Here is a 15,787-nt window from a genome sequence, read left to right as displayed (position 1 = left end):
TGGAAGGTACCATTGGAAAGCTGGCGAGGAGTACTTTCAGAAACGTCGAAAGTTGGAACATTTCATTTTGGAAATTTTGAAAAAAGTGAATTTTAATTTTATCCTGACTTTTATCTAAACAGCCCACTGTGCAAAATCTAGGAGGGATAGGTCCGTATGGAAGGTACCACTGGAAAGCTGACACTTCGTATATATGTATAGGGAAGGATTGAAAGTGTAATAAAAATAATATCGCTATGCTATCAAGTACCTGCCCAATTAATATATCTTTGTACAAAAGAAAATTATGGTAAAATTTAGGTTGTTTAAAAAGTTGTCATCAACTTTTATGCGTAGAATCGTAAATTTCGGGACTTTTTTGTCTTGGGAAAATTTTCAACATAGTTCCCAAATAATGGCACCATATTGTGTTAGTTTAAATTTCGAAAAAAATAAGAATATATTAAAAACTTGTCATTATAAAATTGGGTTATGATATTCCCAAGGAGATTAAAGTGTTTCCCTTACAAAAATTCATATGCATGTTTTGCCAAGAATTTATTCTTCAGCGCTTTTTTAATTATCTTTTATAATTTTTGTTAATATAAAAAATAAAACTACAATTTTATAACGATATCCGTGTCGGGATTTGAACCCACGACACAGCAAGTGCCAGCAGAACTGCTTAACCGACTCGGCCGCAGCTTCGATGTAAGCTGGATGGTTTACTGTTGTTAATACTGCTGAACGTAGGATAATACGTAGATCTTTTTTTGCTGTGTCAACTTTGAAAATCAACACAAAATCGGTTACGTACATTTCATTGATTTAACCCCTTAGACAGTGTGTTACATGTTAACGTATGTAGGCATGTTTAAGAAACTACATATTAGCATTGAAAGTAGGTTTTGGTATTAAATTGTGTCAACTATTTTGGTACTTATACTAATAATTGTACTTTTATTTTCAATTTGTATATATTTAAAATTCTATAAATTTATATGTACATATTCTTTATTGATTTATGTTGAAATTTGTATAATTCCGTATTTATATATTTTTATTCAAACATATTCTTTATATGCATATACATATATATAACTTCAACAATTCAACATATTTTTGAATTAATATTTTGTATTTATATGAAATATAAATTTCATTTAATTATTATTTACATTTTTACTGGTAATTTTATTTTATTTTAATATTTATATATAATTTTATTACAGTTTTACGCTTGCATATCTATATTTTTTTCATTAATTTATATTCGTGTTTTCATATTTTTATTTACGTTTTTATGTACAGTTATAATATTTTTTATATATTTTTGTACTTATATTTATATTTTCATTATATTCATTTTATACCCTCCACCATACTATGGAGGGTATATTAATTTTGTCATTCCGTTTGTAACTCCTCGAAATACTCATGTCAGACCCAACAAAGTATATATATTCTTGATCAGCGTAAAATTCTAAGACGATTTAGCCATGTCCGTCTGTCTGTCTGTGTGTCTGTCTGTCTGTCCGTCTGTCTGTCTGTCTGTTGTAATCACGCTATCTTTCGAACAAATTGAGATAGAAGGCTAAAATGTTGCACACATGTATATTTTGCCAGTAGGCAGGTTAAGTCCGTAAATGGGCCATGTAGGTCCAAGTTATCATATAGCCCCCATATAACTGTACCTCCCGATATTCAGTATTTTTATGATTTTAGCGACATTATTCGCCGGAATTGTTTCAAATTTGGCATTTGAAGTTCGTATTGAATACTACAGCTTAAAACAGAAAATTATCTGTGTAGGTCCATGTCTTCGTGTAGCCCCCATATAACGGTACCCCCCGATATTCGGTTTTTTTATGATTTTTGCGACATTGTTTACCGGAATCGTTTCAAATTTGGTATTTGAACTTCGTAATGGATACTACATCCTAAGTCAAAAAATGAGCCATGTAGGTCCACTTCTTCATATAGCCCCCATATAACGGTACCCCACGATATTCGGTATTTTGATGATTTTAGCGAAATTATTCAGGGAAATCGTTCCAAATTTGGTGTTTGAAGTTCGTAATAGATACTGCAGCATAAAACAGAAAATGGGCCATATAGGTCCACGTCTTCATATAGCCCTCATATACCGTACCCCCCGATATTCGGTATTTTGATGATTTTAGCGACATTATTTACCAGGATTGTTTCAAATTTCGCATGTGAATTTCGGAATGGATACTTCAGCCCATGCCAGAAAATTGTCTGTGCAGGTCCATGTCTTCGTATAGCCCCCATATAACGGTACCCCCCATATTCGGTATTTTAATGATATTAGCTAGATTATAAACCGATTTTTCTTCAAGTTTCGCATTTAAATAGTGTAATAACTTATGACAAAAGTTGCCTATGCTGGCCCACGTCGTCGTATAAGAATTCGGTATTCTTAAGATTTTAACAGAATTTTTAACGGATTTTATTTATTAGAAAATGCCAAATATGTACCAAATGGTGGAGGGTATTAAAAGTTCGGCCCGGCCGAACTTACAGCTTTTTTACTTGTTTATATTTAAACTAATACCTTTTTACATTTTTATTTATTTTGTTGTTAAATTTAATCATTTTATTATATTGTAATACCAACACCACATTATTTTACACATGCTGGTATCACTTCATATTCTTTATCCATTTGCATTTATGCGGCATGTCCTATCTAAAAAGCAAAAATGCAAAGAATGTGTGAACCGTTACTTTTCGCACGAACCATTGTTGTTGTGTGTGTGTCAAGTTGATCGTTTGACAAACAACCCTTGTTTATGTTTCCACGAAAAAAATGTTTATGTTACGTTTACAAATCTGGTGCACCATCTACGTATTATCCTACGTTCAGCAGTATTAACAACAGTAAACCATCCAGCTTACATCGAAGCTGCGGCCGAGTCGGTTAAGCAGTTCTGCTGGCACTTGCTGTGTCGTGGGTTCAAATCCCGACACGGATATCGTTATAAAATTGTAGTTTTATTTTTTATATTAACAAAAATTATAAAAGATAATTAAAAAAGCGCTGAAGAATAAATTCTTGGCAAAACATGCATATGAATTTTTGTAAGGGAAACACTTTAATCTCCTTGGGAATATCATAACCCAATTTTATAATGACAAGTTTTTAATATATTCTTATTTTTTTCGAAATTTAAACTAACACAATATGGTGCCATTATTTGGGAACTATGTTGAAAATTTTCCCAAGACAAAAAAGTCCCGAAATTTACGATTCTACGCATAAAAGTTGATGACAACTTTTTAAACAACCTAAATTTTACCATAATTTTCTTTTGTACAAAGATATATTAATTGGGCAGGTACTTGATAGCATAGCGATATTATTTTTATTACACTTTCAATCCTTCCCTATACATATATACGAAGTGTCAGCTTTCCAGTGGTACCTTCCATACGGACCTATCCCTCCTAGATTTTGCACAGTGGGCTGTTTAGATAAAAGTCAGGATAAAATTAAAATTCACTTTTTTCAAAATTTCCAAAATGAAATGTTCCAACTTTCGACGTTTCTGAAAGTACTCCTCGCCAGCTTTCCAATGGTACCTTCCATATGGACCTATCCCTCCTAGATTTTGCACAGTGGGCTGTTCAGATAAAAGTTAGGAAAAAATTGAAATTCACTTTTTTCAAAATTTCCGAAATGAAATGTTCCAACTTTCGACGTTTCTGAAAGTACTCCTCGCCAGCTTTCCAATGGTACCTTCCATATGGACCTATCCCTCCTAGATTTTGCACAGTGGGCTGTTCAGATAAAAGTTAGGAAAAAATTGAAATTCACTTTTTTCAAAATTTCCGAAATGAAATGTTCCAACTTTCGACGTTTCTGAAAGTACTCCTCGCCAGCTTTCCAATGGTACCTTCCATATGGACCTATCCCTCCTAGATTTTGCACAGTGAAATTCCAGCTAACTCATAAAACTTATATTTAAATCTACTTAAAAATAGTTATATGGTTTCCATGGAGTAGACAGTATAGGCTGCTCAAGAACATTAACTTTGCGCAGATATTTGTTTAATATATTAAAATTTGTTTAAATTTATCAGTATAGAGTTATCCAGTATTTAAATTCGTTTTTAACTTCACACATATCTGTTATACTGAGAAGTATAACTGTTATACAGTACTTGAGCGGTTTGAGTCTTCGCTAGTTAAATTCGTTGTTATCTTCACGCACATTTAATACACCCTCCAGAATATTTTCGCGATAATATTCGGCATTTATTCTGATGCCACGGTCGATTAATACGAGCTGAGAGCGACCATCGGCTGTAATGGCGTCCCACACCATCACCATGTACAACGAATATTTTCTCATCGGAGAAAACCAAATTCGCCAATTCACCACTTTCGGCCAAGCTCTTTTGAGTCTATTTTCTTTCTGTTGCGGTGTAAGTTCTTGTACTTTTTGGAATTTCAACGGCTTTACCTCGACCTCATTTTTCAATATTTGCCGAATAGAATATTGCGATATGTTCAGCTCACGAGGCATTTTTCGGCCACTGCAGCGCGGGTTTCGATCAAGTCGCTTCTTTACATTTTGAACCATTTCTGCTGATGTTGCTGTTTTTTGACATCAGGCTACGCTACCAGTATCACGGTAACGAGCAATGGTACGAGACACAAAAAATTTTTATCACATTTAAATGCTGGAGTTCTCCAACGATAGCCACTTGTGGTTTTCCAAATATAAAGAAATCACACTATCACGCTTGAATTCCGAAAATTCTCACCAAAATGCTTTAGTACGCTTGTAAATAATAAAATGAGAAATAATTTTTAGAGCTCTCGAATGAGTGGCTTAGAAATGACAGCAGTCTGAAGTTGGTTGCAGTTTTTTCATTTCACCCTGTATTGTCAAACTTAGATCGAGTTCGGAGATGGGCAATATCGGCCTACTCCTTTTGGTACCTCCCCCACAAAATGTCAACATTTTGAAAGGATAATCCGATTTTGCTCCAACGTTGCAAATCTTAATATTTGTATCTGAAGAGTGCTAGGTCAGGACCCCCACAAAGAGTCAAAATGTTGAATACTTATAACTCCTATAAAATGTGATGTAAGTGTCCTATTTTCTTCAAATTATACACATCACAATATTTTTATTAACCCAAGGTCTGGTGTGAAGACGGTCCACTCCTTCTGCTACCTCAAGGAAGTTCATAAAACGCGAAATTAACATCCGATTCCATTCTGACTTGCAAAATCTCAATATTTCTATCAACACAAGATCTGTTACAAAGATCGGACCACTCCTTCTGGTACCTTTCCAAAGTTTTGAATAACCAAAACGATCATAAAATCCGAAATAGTCATCCAGTTCTCTTCACATTACACACGTCCCATTATTTCCCCTAACTCAAGGTCTGGTGTGAAGATGGAATATATCGGTCCACTCTTTCTGGTACCTCCCTCACAAAGGGTCAAAATTTTGAGTATCCATGAAGCTTATAAAACGCGAAATTAACATCCGATTCTATTCAGACTTTGTACATCTCAATATTTTCATCAATACAAGATGTGTTTTAAAGGTGGTAGAGATCGGGCCATTGCTTCTGGTAACTACCTCCCCAACAGAGGGTCATTTTGAATAACGAAAACTATCATAAAATCCGAAATAAGCATCCAACTCTTTTTAAATTTATTTTTATTTATTTATTTCATTAACCTAGCATATGGGGCCATGGGCGGCTCCAAACACTTCTATACATGACTACTCACACCTACAAAAATATTTGCTAACACGAGATCTGTTGTAAAGATGATGTAATTTCAAGACAAGTCAGCGATTCTTTACAACTTCTTATCTGTAAATTTTTCTCTTAACCAGACATCTGAATATTATGAATATTTAATTTATCGGAATTTATGATTTCGTATAAAATTGGATATAAATCGAACATCTTTAACGTCTTTAAATTTTGCACATTCCAATTTTTTTATCTGTTTTAGGTGAAGTATATCTGGTACCTCACGCATACTTCCACATTTTCCAAAATTTTGCACATATCTCATATAAAGTATATATATATATATATATATATATATATATATATATATATATATATATATATATATACTTTATATGATATATATATAAATAAAAAAATATATATAAATATATATATATAAATATATATATATATATATATATATATATATATATATATATATATATATATATATATATATATATATATATATATTTCTTTTTTTTTTTTTTATATTAGTCTTAGGCCAGATACGAATTGGTCAATATTGGTCAACTGCTTCGGAACCTTCGCCATAAAGGGTCTACAGTTTGAATAATCATAAGTCAAGGCTGGGGGTATACATCTGTCGGCAAAACTGACGGATACTGTTTAACTTGTTAGATCTGATACTTCGATCATAGCCGCTACTGCCTTCTTCTTCACGATTTCTTCTAGGTCGATACTAAACCAATGCCTTGACGTCTTTCTTTATGCCCTTCACAGGTCATCATGATAAATTTGAGATATCTTAAATGGCTGCGGCGCGTCGAGTAATTTAAATTGTTACTGTGTTGCGGTGAGCTGCCAGTTAGCGAGTAGAGTTATGTATTGACCTAAAGATTGAATTAGCGATAATGTCCAGTTGATTATTTACGTTTCAGGAATGTCGGGTGGAGCCGAAGTATAAAAAGGCTGTTTATTAAGGAATGTAAGCGAGATAGTGTGTATAGAATCGAAAGTACGTGTGATAATTGTTTGAGAAAGTACATTTTTGGATTATGGTGTGTTAGTATATGGGATTTGTTATTGCTTGGAGCAGTGACAAAAGGCTGAACAATAGTGCAATTCTCATTAATTAGTTATAATGACAACTATAGATAATAAGAACTTGTCAACTACTACTGATTTTAATAATTAACGAAATTCGTCATTAATTTTGCAAGGAATATAAATTTGACAAGGCAAATTACAGGGAAATGCAGGGCAGGATATGTTTATTTGAAATGAGGCTACCTTGAAATAATTATACCATGGCCTCTGTATATGATTGAAGTAAAAACGACTTTAAAGTCGTCTGGAACGAAAATTCGGAAGTTCCGTTACATAGGGGACTATACTTATACCTATATCTTAATTGTATTCTACCGACAAAGTATCCGAATTATGAAATAACGTCTCTTATGCTTGAGAATTTAAACAAATCTTAAAAATATGGAAAACCGGGAGGGGCTGTACCCAAATCTGAACCTTTATTGGGAGAGGCTAAACAACCCACTGAAAAAACGCGATATTTTTTAGAATTGATTTGGTCGGAAATTGGGTTCAAAGCCATAAAAATACACAAACATTTAAAGGAAGCGATAGGGTGAGATGAAAATACTGCAACCAACTTCAGACTGCTGTCTTTTCTAAGCCACTCGTCCGACATCTGTTTAAATTATTCCAGTGACAGGTCATTATATTGTTTACAAGCGTACAAAAGCATTTTGGTGAGAATTTTCCAGAGAAAAAGATATTCGAGATGGAATTCAAGCGGGATAGTCTGATTTCTTTATATTTCGCTGGAAAACCACAAGTGGCTATCGTTAGAGCACTCCAGCACTAAAGTGTGAATAAATCTTTTGTGTCTCGTACTATCGCTCGTTACCGTATCGCTCGTTGATGGAAGAAAACGCCAACATCAGAAGAAATGGTTCGAAAAATAAAAACAGCGACTTCGTCGCAATGGCCGAAAAATGGCTCGTGAGTTGAACATATCGCAATATTCCATTCGGCAAATATTGAAAAATGAGCTCGGGGTAAAGCCATTGAAATTCCAAAAAGTGCAAGAACTTACACCGCAACGGAAAGAAAATAGACTCAAAAGGGCTAAAGAGTTGCTTCGCTTGGCCAAAAGTGGTGAACTGCCGAATTTGGTTTTCTCCGATGAGAAAACATTCGTTGTCCAGCAGTTTGTAAACAAACAAAATGATCGCGTTTACTTGCCAAAGAGGTCAGCTGAAAATGTTGGCCACCAGAACTCAAGCGTCGGCCATGGTGATGGTGTGGGCCGTCATAACAGCCGATGGTCGCTCTCCGCTCGTATTAATCGACAGTGGCATAAGATTAAATACCGAATATTATCGCGAAAATATTCCGGTGGGCCGCACACCTTGGACATTCCAACAGGACTCAGCACCATCGCACTTAGAACTCGCCACCCAAGAATGGTTACAAAATGAGGTTCCTCGCTTCATTTCCAGCGCACAAAGGCCACCAAAATCTCCGGATACCAATCCGTTGGACTATTGTGTCGGGAGTATTTTGGAAAGCAAGGTTGGCACTAACAAATACCAAAGTGTCGATCACCTCAAGCAAGCGCTTCGCCGGGAATGGGCCAAAATACCGCAGAGCAACATTCGGGCAACGTGTGACTTTTTCATTGGCCGTTTGAAGGCCATAATTCGTGCCAAAGTTGACCAATTCGAACTAATCTAAACTTATTCTAAAGTTTAATGCTATTTCCGACATTTTTTGCTTTCATTCAATAAAATTAAAAAAATGTAAAATTATGTCTTTTGACTTTGTTCCAGTTTTTTTTATCTCACTCTTCACATACTTTGTTAGTCTAAAATTATTATTTCGATGAGTTACAAATGGAATGACGAACTTAATATACCCTCCATACTTTGTATGGTGGAGGGTATAAAAATAAATAAAATCTCCAAAATATCCATGGCATAAGAATAATAATAACTACGTCATGATAATATCGAAACTCAGGAGTTGCCGTAAACCGGGGTTTGACCGGTCTATTGACTCTAAATATATTCTGAAAAATTCAATACATTTTTTTTTTCTTAAGCTGTCAATTTTTAATTGGGATTTTTTAAATTTTTTGTATTGCTTTCATTCATCGATGACATATGCTCTGCGGAAAAAACTCAAATAAATATTAATTGAATGTGATGAAACATATGTGAACTCTATTATTTTTTTATTACTTACGGCCTGTTTCTGTATGACGATACGACATTTGAATGCAAAATATCAATAACACTTCAAATTTGTTTTTATTTTTTTTTTTATTTAAATTCTGAAAAAAATCATTGGAATAGTTTTTTTTCGCATTCGCATTTCGTATCGTTAGCCACAAATGGGGGTTTTAATGTTTGAAACATTGTACAAGACATGTTGCCCTATTTTATTTTCTCAAGAGCCAAACACAAACGTTTCAAGAGAAGGGATCTAATGACCTATTTATGTATAGCGAAAGAAAATGTATGCAAACGAAAAATACCAATTCTATGTGTTGGTCTGTTCAACAACATCAATGATATGATATCGGAGAAAATTCCAAAACTAGAAGATTCTTGCAGGTTCTGGAACATACCATGTGTTTTCAAAATGTTTTGTATTAAACGCAACTTTGGAAAACATAACCGGCATTGAATTTCCTAAGTTAATAAGTAGCAAGTAAAAAACACGTCAAGTTGAGAAGGTCCCAACTGTTGACAATATCGGTCCACTCCTTCAAGTACCTCCCACACAAAGGGTCAACATTTTGAATATTTATAACTTTTATAAAATTTGATGTAATAGTCCGATTATATTCAAAGTACACACATCACATTATTTCTACTACCACAAGATCTGCTGTGAAGATGGGATATATCGGTGCACTCCTTCAGGTACCTCCCCCACAGAGGGTCAACATTTTTTATCTCCATGAAGCTCAATATACGCCAACTCCTTCGGAACCTCCCCCATAAAGGGTCAACAGTTTCAATAATCATAACTCAAGGCTGGGGGGTATAAATCTGTCGGCAAAACTGTTCTATACTATTTTACTCGTTTGGTCAAATATTTGATTTGAATATATCTAAAAATGCAGCAATTTATTTGTATTCTAATTTTTTTAGGCAAGATTCTTTTAAAGTAAATTATATTTCAATTTCGTTCGCACTTTATTTTTTCCCGAAACTTCCTGCCCTTGATTCCCATTCACCCATTCAAAATTGAAAAACATTTTTCACTCAGTTGTATTCCCCACCTCCCATATGATAGACAGCTTGTACCCAAAGCACTTATTTTATTTCCCAATTCCGGTTTCGATAACATCGTACAAGAAAAGTTGTGGCCCCATAAATGAATCATTCTCCGTCTCATCAGAGAAGTTTCAAAAGTGTGCCTAGGCGGAAAAAGGCCCAAAAAGTATCTTTACAGACACGAAACCACCGCATAATCCACAACAATAAAATTCATATTTAAATAACAGATAATTTTTGTTAATAATTGTTTTTTGTTGTTGCTCAATAAGAATTTTATTATGCAAAATATGAAATTAAATATAGCGCACAGCAAAAAGTATATAAAATGGGCCAGACTGCAGCAAAGAGGGAGAATATTTTGAAAATATAAAAAGTTACAATTGAAACAATTGTCTAAAGAATGCTTTAATGGGCTGATAAGAAATGATATTGAAAAATGATTCATAGTTCCGCCAGAAGCTTTTCTTGTTGTTTTTAAGTCATTCCGAATACCCATCTAGAAAATGTTACGGAACAAAAAACAGTTAAAGTGGCGGTTTGAGGAAAAATATATTGAAAATTGTGTATGTCGGTCAAGACCTACACAAGGTCGGCCAAGACATGGTACAATAAGGAGGTAGAACAGCTTCGTAAAATTACAGAAATACAGTCCTGAGACTATGCCCGCTTCCTGTCAGAATTATTCAAAATTATCGGCAACAAGTGGTTTTCACTTATTCGATATTTTTTTGTTCATTTCTAAAATAGCGCGAAATATGAATGAAATGCCTGGATGTTCTCGCAAGAATATGTTCCTAAGTGTACAATCTTTCAATTCCATGGCAAACCTGGTTAATATTATTAATGCGCGCCCCGCAATTTAAGTTTCTTCCAATCATTGATTTTGAATATATTTTGTTTTTATTTTTCAAAGCAACAAATACACACTCAGAATTGGCAGAAGTCGGGCACACTTAGAAAAAAAATCACAATATGTCATTTGAATGCAAACTTAGTTTTCAAAAGGGCTTACTTTCCTACCTCATATAGGCCATGTGTTGAACTTTCGTTTGCTATAGCCCCAATTCATCCTTTCCCGACTTTAGGTATTTAAAAGGGTTTTGACAACATTTTCAAACGAAATTCAATTTGATTTACTATTCAAACTTCCCATTGAATATATGTTTGACAATAATTTTACGATGTACCAAGTTTGGATCAAATCGGATACTCCTTTCGAGAGTTACTGGCATATACTGCAGTTCCTATTATCCAGCCAGATAGACAGACAGTCTGGCGGACGGACATCGCTAGATCGACTCCAAATGTCCTGAAAGGGATTTGGTCCAAATTTCGATGAGGCACGTTTTGGCTGTATCAAATTATATACACCCTCCCTCTGTAGCCATATGGCTGAGGGACGATCTTTGAGAATCCTCCACCATTTGGAACGAATTTGGAAATTTTCAAAAAAATAAAATCCGTTTAACATCCTTTAAAAATCTTAAAAATGCCGAATATAGCTGTTATATTAGGGTATATACAAAGACGTGGACTTGTAAAGGCAACTTTTGTGGACTTTGGAACGAATTTGGAAATTTTCAAAAAAAATAAAATCCGTTTAACATTCTGTTAAAATCTTAAAAATAGCTGTTATATTAGGGTCTATACGAAGACGTGGACCTGTATAGGCAACTTTTGTGTTAAGCCGTTACAATATTGAAATACGAAACTTGAAAAAATACGGTGAATAATGTACCTAAAATCATCAAGACCTGGGCCTGCAAAGACATTTTTCTGTCATGTGCGCCTTTGAATGGGGGATATACGACAGCGTAGACCATTACAATTTTCTTTTAGGTGGTAAAGTAGTCACGAGGAACTCCTTGTTTAGAACTTCAGACCATTCCATTGAAAATTATGGTTAAAATCATCAAAATACCGAATATCGGGAGGTACAGTCATATTGGTGTTTATACGTACGATATCGTGGACCTATATAAACAATTATCTTCCAGAGGGTTAAGTGCTCAGAAAGAACTCCTTGTGTGTATTTTCAGAAAATTGCATTTTAAAATGTGGCTAAAATCATCAAAATACCGAATATCGGGGGTACGATTGTATGGGGGCTATACGATATCGTGAGCCTATATAAACAATTCTCTTCCAGGGGGTATAGTACACAGAAGGAACTCCTTGCGTAATATTTCAGACAATTCCATTTTAAAATGTGGCTAAAATAATCAAAATACCGAATATCGGCCTACCTATACGATATCGTGGGCCTATATAAACAATTCTCTTCCAGGTGGTAAAGTAGCCACGAGGAACTCCTTGTGTAGAATTTCAGACAATTCCATTAAAAAATGCGACTAAAATCTTCAATATACCGAATATCGGGGGGTACAGTTATATGGGGGATATACGATATCGTGAACCGATATAGCCCATCTTCGAACTTGACCTGCCTGCAGGCATATAACGGAACGAATCGTTTATGCTCAAGTAGAAGATTTTATTTTCTCCAAGAAAATAATTTTTTTCTTTTATGAAACTACCGCTTTTTATTTTCGGACAGCCACAGCATATTTCATTTCCAAAAATAGTACTAATTTAAGTAAACGAACCTTTAATCTTATCAAAATATCTTAAAATTTTATCTGCATCCTACCCCCACCACCATCAATGCAAACACTTTTTTAGATGAAGATATAAAATCTCATAGGCATTTGAAAGAAAAAAGTCCCCACACCCAAACCTTAAATTCATTTGGAATTCAATTTTAATTACAATTTTCTGTTTGCAGGTTAAACACCGGAGAACACAACATACGCCACACTTTCAACATCGCTTCCGTTAAGAAAACAATGAGATATGGCTGTTGACACCTTAGATGACGTCGATCCGAAATATGGTAAAAAATTATCCTACGAACGCAATTTCAAAGCACCGCTATGGCGTAAACGATCCTGCACTGATGTACCCTGCCTTTTGGTGTTTCTAGTCTTCCTGGGCGCTTGGGCCTTTGTGGCTCAGTATGCCTTTCGCAATGGTGACTTGAATAAATTGGTTGTGCCCACAGATTCGTTTAACAAGAAATGTGGCATCGATTCGGGTGTGTTGGACAAGAAATATTTATTCTTTTTCAATTTGGATAAATGTTTGGATCCCTTGGTGCCCATTACCGGTTGCCCAACACCACAAATTTGTGTAAATCAATGTCCCCAGGAGACATTCATATGGGATGTTATGAAAAATCAAATGTCCGAGGCGGATTTGAAGTCACGCATGATTTGTATTACGGAGGCGGATAAGAATGCGCTGCGGACCAAAGATGATATGCAAAAGGCCATCAATGCAGAACGCTGTGCCAGATGGTACATCAAAAGTGCTCCCTTTCTGAATCGCTGCATATGGGAGTTTTCGCAAAAGACATGTGAATACATTCCAAAGTTCCTGTTGCAACGTAGTGCCAGAGATGTTTCCCATGTCCTTGCCAATGCGACGACCAATTTTGATGTCAGCAATGAGGACCAATTACAGGCCTTGGCCTTAACAATGTTTCCCCAAGCTCAACCCTTAGTTGCCAAAATGAATGTTGACCCCAAGCTAACGGCAGTGAATGAGGAATCGAATAGTCAGTGTAATCGTCGTGAGACTGTAATCAAAGAGAAAATGATGCAAACCGATACCAGGCTTGCCAAATTTATTGGCAACATCATTATACACTTCACCAACGGCACACACGAGGCACAGCGTGTGGGTGAGAATGTTGTTGAGGATATTTTCAATTCGTATTTGGTGATATTGACAGCTATGCTATGTACCCTCATAGCTACATTTATTTTTATCGCCTTGATGCGTTGGCTAGCTGCTCCCTTCCTTTGGACTTCAATATTTGGGGTACTGGTTGGTTTAGCTGTTGGCATTTACTATTCCATCAAAAAATATACATTCTATCATCGAGAGGCAACGGTGCCACAACATTCGTTGAATCTAAATTCAGCTGTCAAAAATATACTGCAGGTGAGTAGTAAATGGGGATTATGCCACTGTTAAATGAAGTGTTTATCTATCGGGTTAGATGATGCTCTGTGTTCTCATAGATGTTGTCCAAAAGGTCTTCGAGTGGAGTAACTACAATTCAGTGTACTTACATCCCCGGTACATCCAATTTGGGACTTCGCTACGTTAGAGCAAAAATACTGATTCCATAGCAATCATTATACCCTCAGGCTAGAGAGGGTATAAATCATTTAATACGGCCAAAACGTGCCTCATCGAAATAACGAATTTATACCCTAGGACTCTTTGGACCAAATCCGTTTCAGGACATTTGGAGTCGATCTAGCGATGTCTGTCCTTCGGTCTGTCTGGCTGTTGCGCACGATAACTCTCGAATGGAGTTTCCGATTTGATCCAAATTTGGTACATTGTAATATTATTATCAAACTTAGATCGAGTTCGAAGATCGGCAATATCGACTCACTCCTTCTGGTACCTCCCTCGCAAAATATCAATATTTTTAATGAAAATAATTTACTACACAGAAAGTGGAAGGATAATCCAATTTTTCTCCCTCTTTCTAATACTTGCATCAGTGCTGGGTCATTTGCGAAAATTCACAATATCGGTATACTCGGTCAAGTACCTCCCCCTCAAAAAGTCTAAATTTTGAATAATTATAACTCTTATAAAATGCGACGTAAGAGTCCGATTGTCTCCAAATTACACACATAAAAATATTTTTAATTACCCAAGGTCTGGTGTGAGGAAGGGATATATCGGTCCACTCCTTCTGGTACCTCCCCGATTACCTTCAGACTTGGCACATCTCAATATTTCCATTAACACAAGATCTGTTATGAAGAAGGTAGAGATCGGACTATTTCTTCTGGTAACTCCCCCCTCAAAGGGTCAAAGTTTTGAATAACCAAAACAATCATAAAATCCAAAATAAGGATCCGGTTCTCTTCAAATTACACACATCACAATATTTTTATTAACCCAAGGTCTGGCGTGAAGATGGAAGGTCTGGCGTGAAGATGGAATATATCGGCCCACTCCTTCTGGTACCTCCCCCACAAAGGGTCAAAATTTTGAAAATTCGTGAAGCTCATAAAACGCGAAATTTACATCCGATTCCATTCACACTTGGCACCTCTCAATATTTTCATTAACACAAGATCTGATATGAAGAAGGTAGAGATCGAACCATTCCTTCTGGAACTTCCCCCACAAAGGGCCAAACTTTTGAATAACCAAAAACGATCACAAAATCCGAAATATGCATCCGGTTCTCTTCAAATTACGCACATCACAATATTTTTATTAACCCAAGGTCTGGCGTGAAGATGGGATATATTGGTCCACTTCTTCTGGTACCTCCCCCACAAAGGGTCAAAATTTTGAGAATCCATGGAGCTCATAAAACGCGAAATTAACATCAAATTCCATTCAGATTTGGTACAACTCAATATTTCCATTAACACAAGATCTGCTATAAAGATGGTAGAGATCGGACCATTCCATCTGGTACCTCCCCCACAAAGGGTGAAAGTTTTGAATAACCAAAACGATCATAAAATCCGAAATAAGCATCCGGTTCTCTTCAAATTACACACATCACAATATTTTTATTAACCCAAGGTCTGGCGTGAAGATGGAATATATCGGCCCACTCCTTCTGGTACCTCCCCCACAAAGGGTCAAAATTTTGAGTAACCATGGAGCATAAAACGAGAAATTAACATCAAATTCCATTC

At 35.6% G+C, this 15,787-nt stretch overlaps 1 protein-coding gene across 6 annotated transcripts in view; it reads left to right on the top strand.

Moving 5' to 3' along the window:
- LOC131800474 (choline transporter-like 2) overlaps positions 1–15,787 on the top strand; it is a 31,266-nt gene that overhangs the window by 13,014 nt on the left and 2,465 nt on the right. For all 6 annotated transcript variants that reach the window (XM_059130705.1, XM_059130706.1, XM_059130707.1 and 3 more), the window contains one exon: positions 12,829–14,048. In XM_059130705.1, coding sequence (XP_058986688.1) covers positions 12,897–14,048 — 1,152 coding nt within the window. In that variant the 5' untranslated portion in view covers positions 12,829–12,896. The remainder of the gene's footprint in view (positions 1–12,828; positions 14,049–15,787) is intronic.

The sequence above is a fragment of the Musca domestica genome, unplaced genomic scaffold, assembly GCF_030504385.1.
Source record: "Musca domestica strain aabys unplaced genomic scaffold, Musca_domestica.polishedcontigs.V.1.1 79, whole genome shotgun sequence".
In the NCBI taxonomy this organism is placed as follows: domain Eukaryota; kingdom Metazoa; phylum Arthropoda; class Insecta; order Diptera; family Muscidae; genus Musca; species Musca domestica.
Note: the sequence above shows the minus strand (reverse complement) of the source record. Positions and strands in the feature narration are given on the sequence as shown.